Source organism: Andrographis paniculata, unplaced genomic scaffold (assembly GCF_009805555.1).
Source record: "Andrographis paniculata isolate CXL003 unplaced genomic scaffold, ASM980555v1 Contig35END, whole genome shotgun sequence".
Taxonomy (NCBI): domain Eukaryota; kingdom Viridiplantae; phylum Streptophyta; class Magnoliopsida; order Lamiales; family Acanthaceae; genus Andrographis; species Andrographis paniculata.
In genome coordinates this window covers 5859419-5865899 of record NW_026137568.1, presented here as the reverse complement: position 1 = coordinate 5865899, position 6481 = coordinate 5859419, and the positions used below count along the sequence as shown (strand labels likewise).

The 6481-nt window shown below is 38.0% G+C and overlaps 1 protein-coding gene across 1 annotated transcript; it reads left to right on the top strand.

The window, feature by feature from the left end:
• Positions 1-4538: 4538 nt before the first annotated feature.
• Positions 4539-6125, top strand: LOC127249179 (uncharacterized). The gene has a single exon (XM_051271874.1). It carries the CDS (start codon positions 4539-4541, stop codon positions 6123-6125), a length of 1587 nt encoding a protein of 528 aa, XP_051127831.1.
• Positions 6126-6481: the final 356 nt, after the last annotated feature.

Below are 6481 nucleotides of genomic sequence, written 5' to 3'. Positions count from 1 at the left end.
TTTGAGATGACAATCTTGTTAAGGTTGGTCTCTTAAGCTGCATATCGCATTTGATACCCAAATCCACAACTTCCCGAAGAGAATGAAAACAGTGCAACTCAACTGTATCAGCTATTTCACGCCTCAATATCCAGTCGCATCATCAAAATCTCTAATTCCTTAAAATATTCCTCCACCGATTTCGAACCTTGCACAAAGGACTGCAATTTAATATTCATATCTCGTTAATAAATTTCTGGCACAAAATGCCTCCTCATGATTTCCTTCAACCGGGGCCAAGTATCAATCAGATTTCGTCGATGTCATTCTTATAACGTCTCTCCTTCTCCCACCAAGTCAATGCATAATCCCTGAATTCATAAATCGGCATTTGGAATTTCTTGCCATCCGAGTAATGATGGCACTTAAATGCCATGTCGCACTTCGTCTTCCAATCCAACAATTCCTCTGTCCCTCTTAATCCTCCAAAGGTGGGAAGGGTAATCCTAATGGTAGAAAGATCATCATCCACTTCACCACGTCGATGATAAGTTTGGTCTCGTTCATAGAGTAAGTGCTCTGAGTTACAACTATTGTGTGCGTCTGACCTCATTGAAGGACTCACATCACGATGACAAGAAGCCTCAATTGCATCATATCTACCCCGAATATCAGGTACTCCAGAAGGAACCTCAGTCTGTGCCGTCTCCAACAATGTCAACTTATGGTTGAGGTCCTCCATTTTCTTATTCACGGCGTACTCTACATGATCCCAAGTTGCCCTTTGTTGCATGGATAAAATTTTTCCATTTTGTCCAATTGTTGCATATTTGATTCCAATAGCTCATTCAATTGTTCAAAAGTGACCATCCTGCAACCAAAGACAAACTATATATATGTATATTGAAAGGTAAGTGCTCTCACTCTCTCTCACAACTCTAAGAAAGGAAAATCAGAAGCAACTACAATCAAAAAAGAAGAAGCATTTTGCAATTACATTCAAACATTACGTATGAATTCCTTCAAATGCAATAATAAAAAAGAAGTAATGTTGAACAAAAACAAGACGTATCAACTAGGAAACAAACTAGAGGATTCGATGCCAAACTATAATCGCAGAATGTAAAGAAAGTTTGACACAAGTTCTTATTCCACAATTAAGCAACAAGCTAGAATCGAAATCCCTAGCACATCATTTGATCATGACAATCTCTCCTAACTCAAAAAGAACCCCCACATAAGAATAGAATTACTCCCTCATAACGGGTTTAGTGACTCACAACTATGATTATCCAAATGATCGACAATGCACTATAACAAAAAGAGAAAGTTTGTTGCTCAAATTTCTTGTTTCCTTTTCTTTTCTTCTTTTTCTTTTTGTTTTTTTTTTATATAATCTAGGCTTCTACTTATTGTTTAGAGCGTGCCTTTTTCTAATTCGTATAACCATCTTGGCTCTTTCACTGCACTTTTGTCACACTCCTAAAAAACAGAACGTAGTGCACTACAACCAAATTCAAACGTTATTTCAGAGAGCTATTCAAATCCAAATCTCATTATTCCAAAACTTATAATCAACTTCAAGGCGTTATCTAACAGCACAAAAAATAATAACTCACAAATTTCCAGCCAATTGAGAGCAGTAAATTGAACAATTCGATTGCTTAAAATAGAAAATAGAATGTTGGACCCAAAATTTTTAAACTGACCAAAAACTATCTTCCAAGTTTTTTTTTTGGAAAATTTTAAGATTGCAGTATAGTGAAATTGTGCTCACCGTATAGAGGATTTGATGCCGATTCCGAAACCTCCTCACAATAGTAAATCGAAGTTCGTATGCAAAAGTTACGGTCAAAATACGATTTAGCGACAAAACTCACAAATTCACACTTCTAATCCCCCAATTCATTCAATTCCTTGATCATTTGATGTGTTTAGGCTCAAAACCCACCATATTACTCAATCAAGGTCTAAGAGCATTTAGAAAACTATGAACAAAGCTTGTTAGTGCCGGCCAAAAAATACAACTACTTGTATTTTCTTGAGAGACAAATTAAACAACACATCATGTTTGATAACTAACAATGGATTGGAACTAGCTATTATTTCCATTATAGAAGAAATTTTTGTAACAACGAAATGGCTATTTCCAGAAACTATGAACTATGTGTCCTAATGACATGAATTAAACCTATATTTTAACACAAATTTGATCATACATACAGGACATAGAGGCATATGATCGAACATGTTGTGAACATGATAACTTTGAAATCTTATGATTAAATCAACAACCGCTTTGATACCAATTTATGACATGGATTAGGATCATCTCCATGAATCAAACTCAAAAAGAAAATATCTAATATATTCGGAAAACTTACAAATGAGAATCGAAAGAAAAATAGGATAAATCAAATTCCAAAAGCAATCACTCCTCTCGAGCAAGCACTTTCGAGAATCCACGGATTGTCCGAGGCTGCCAATGCGTCTTCCGTCTCTCACGCAATTGCATCCGAAGCTCAAACAATCAATTTGTCCTCTCGGCGGATGGAATCATTCCAACTCTAAGGAATCTCTCCAAAGTTAGGGTAAACCCTCTCTAATTCTTCTCAAATCTAGGTTGTGTGTCCATCAAGAAACATCAAGAAAATAAACAAGGCTATATATACTAAATGACAAATTAATCTAAGTTACGCATCTTAAGTGGCAAGCTAATCTAACCACACATTTTAATTAAGATCAAATGATTACAACCTCCAAGCAAACAAGTAACTTCGACCGAGTTCGGGTTGCAATCGATCCGTCTAAGGTCGGGTTCGTGTGATCCGGAGCCGTGTCAAAAGTTATAATGCATATTTTTCTTTCAATATAATGCTGGTTATGGGCTAGGGATTCGGAAATATAACAAATAATACATAAAAATATAGTACATGCTTATAAGGTGTTAGCATATATTGTTAGTTCTTTTTTAGACTTTTTCTTCTATTAGTAAATTTTTTTTTTGATTTTTGCACGTAGATTAACGTAAATTAATATTTTATAAATATTTAGTAATATAGTAAAAATATAATATCAATTTTACCTTTAAAAAGTAATGTAAAAAAGTAAAAAGTATGAGTATTTTCGTATTTAAATGAGAACTATTTTTTATAAAAATATAAAACGAGAAGTTTTGATTTGGACATATTAAAATGGTAAATAAGAAATTTTATATTAATAAATTTGTGTGGTGAAATTAATTATAATATATGTTGCATGAACATGAACTATTATCATATAATGTCAGTTTATTTATTATATTTGTATTATATAAATATATATTTTATGCTATTGAACTGTCAATTATGTATTAATTAAGGGTCCGTCTCTCCAACCCAGTTTTAGACTGGATTATTGTGCAAATAGCTGATCACACCCCAAAACTGGCCTGAAGGAGGGTTTAGGGACAGACTTTGCAAGTCTGTCCTTTTTTTTTAAGTATAATTATAAAAAAAATGATAATAATTATAATTTAATAAAATATATACAATATATATGTCAAGAATAAAGTTTTTTATAATACAAATAAATAAAAATTTTAAAAAATATATATAAATATAATTGTTGAGCACAAAAAATGGTGGATAGGTTTTTAGATAATGGACCTGCCAAGATTAGGTTAAGATTTATTCGAAAAGTCTAGTGGGCTTTTTGAAAGTCCAAGTATGACTGCAATAACCGGGTCGGGTGAGCTTAGGGTCGGATGTTAAGGTCAAACCTGGTCGGGTTAATCCCAAAGGTCGGACGGATGATGAGACTGGACCTGGTCGGGACCAAATAGTTCGGATATTGAAGTCGGACCTAGTCGGGACCAAGTTCAAGGTCGGGCATTGAAGTCGGACCAAGTTCAAAGGTTAGGTGTAATAAGGTCGGGCATAAAATGGAGATAGTACAAGGTCAGGTAGTAAAAGTAGCTAACCTACAGGTCGGGTGAAAGGCAGTTTCTGATAGTGGAGGGTAGCTTCAACTGGCTTGTGGTTTTCAAAGGTCGGACGTGGTAGGACGATTCTCATACGTGTTAATAGAAGAGAACTTTTGGGGCAGTTAACAGCGGTTATGGTAATTGACCGGATAGCGGTTCGAACCGTATCTTCAATGGGTTATTTAAGGATTCCGTACTGTACAGATGAAGGATCTTCAACTGACATCAAATTCAAGAGAATTGCTTTTGGGGATCATTACTTTTATTTTCCAGTCTTTTATTTTATTTTCTTTATTTTATTTTATGTATTCTGCAGTGTTTAGAGATCTCTAATCTCAGGCACTCATCTATCAAATTCGGGGATATTTCTCTATTTTCGGATTTTACTTTTTATTGTTGAAAGAACGCATCAACAATTTGGCGACCACTGTGGGAGTAAGGCAAGATTGCTGATCCTACGTCAACGGAGAGTTTTATACGATTGAGATCCGGCCGAATCGTCAGAAGGATCCACATTGCAGGCTCAAAGCCTCAATCATCTCCGGCGCCGGTGGGAGAAACGATTTCACCACCTGTCATGCCAAATACAGGAGAAATGCCACAAACACCTGCTGACTGGGTTTCTTATGTTCAGCAATTGAACAACCAGCATAATTTGGCCATGCAGAATATGTTGCGGGAGCAACAAAACCTTATGCAAAATACGTTAAATCAGGCGTTATCAAGGGTTACTTTGCAACCCATCCAGACGCCACCAGAACTATCACCATCCAGGTTACAGGCAAATTTTGCGGGGCCTTCATATGTGAACAGCACTTTTACAAGTGTTACTGCCCCAAGGGTTGATAGAGGGAAGACTCCTCTTACATACCCGAATAATATTCTGTTGGGTGTTAGGACCGAGCCTACCGACCTCAGGGGGGAAAGATTGGGAGGCCAGGCTCACAATCCCATTCAGGTATTGGATCCTGTCCCACCCAGAGTAGACCCAGAGGACATTGCTCAGGTTTTGAGGGTACATTTTGGAATGAACCCCCAGACGGTCAACAGACCTGCGTACCAGAGGCCATTTCCAGAAAGAATCATCAACGAGCATCCGCTTCCAAGGAATTACAGACCACCCGATTTTCATTCATTTTCTGGAGAAGATGGGGCATCAACTATTGAGCATGTGGGACGTTTCACGGCTCAATTAGGGGAAGTAGGCAATAATTCTTTCTATAAATTACAATTGTTCGGGTTATCGCTTACAAGGACCGCTTTTTCATGGTTTGCAAATTTGCCACCCGGGCAGTTGCAAACTTGGGAGAGTCTGGAGGCAGCATTCCATGCAAGATTTTTTAATCCTCTCCCGACAGTCTCACTCACAGATCTTTTAGATATCCGACAGATTCTAGAAGAGACCGCGTATCAGTTTATTGAACAGATACGACTCATGAAAGGCAGGTGCCCGACAATCATCGAGGAAAGTGAAATGACCAATTTGGCGGTCAGGAACATGCATTCCAGACTTCGGGAGTCATTGACAGCCCATGATGTTCAGGACTTGGCTAGTCTGGCCTCCAAAGCAGGGAGATTGGAGTCTTTGTTCAGAGAAAAAGATCACAATTTTCGTCGGAACAGGGTACAGCAAAAGGCTAGTGTTGATACAGAAATTTATTCGCCAGATGAAGGGCAAGGAAATACTATTGAAGAGATGGCAGCTGAAATTGTGAATGGCAGACCGTACGTATGTTCGAAACTAAAGCCATTGCCAGGAACAGAGGAGAGGGAGCAGCCGACCTTCGATGTATCCAAGGCCAACGAGATCTTCGATATTCTGTTGGCAGATGGGCAGATTCGCATTCCTAAAGGGCAAAGTTTGGCAACGAAGGAAGAAATAAAGGGGAGGCCATACTGTAAGTGGCATAATTTCTTTACTCATTACACTAACCAATGCACACATTTCCGAAAGGAAATACAGAAGGCTATCAAAGTAGGGAGATTCAAATATGTAACAATGGGAGTAGAGCATCAGCCCTTCCCTAAAGTAACTACTGCAATGATCTCTTTGCGTTCTTCACAAGTTGTGCAAAGTGATGATGAAGAAGACACCAAACGAAAAGAACACAAGCCTAAAGAACGGGAATCCAATCAGGAAGTGAAATTCAAAGTTTGTGAAACTAGAGTGGCAGAGAAATAGGACAGAGAAGATGGGTCTTTCAAAGTAGAATTGAAAGATAAAGTCGTGGTACGGGACCGACCAACGTGCAAACCACATCCAGTCCAGGAGAAATGGAGCCAGAATAAAAAGCCTCTTCCAATGGACATTGATCCTCGATTTCCAGGTATGAATCGCACACAAATTCATAACGCTAAGCGCAGGTATGCAGCGCGGCATGGAAAGCGAGTAGATAAGGGTAAGGAAAAGAAAGAATCATCGCCCAAAATGAAAAGCTCGAATGAGAGACCTGAAGAGCAGCGGCAGATTAGCCAGCCTATCAAGAAGGCCAAATGTTTTCGATGTCAATTCTACAAATGGATCAATATTGATCCTGA

Coding starts and splice junctions, on each gene's coding strand:
- LOC127249179 (XM_051271874.1), top strand. CDS start 4,539: ATGCCACAAACACCTGCTGACTGGGTTTCTTATGTTCAGCAATTGAAC.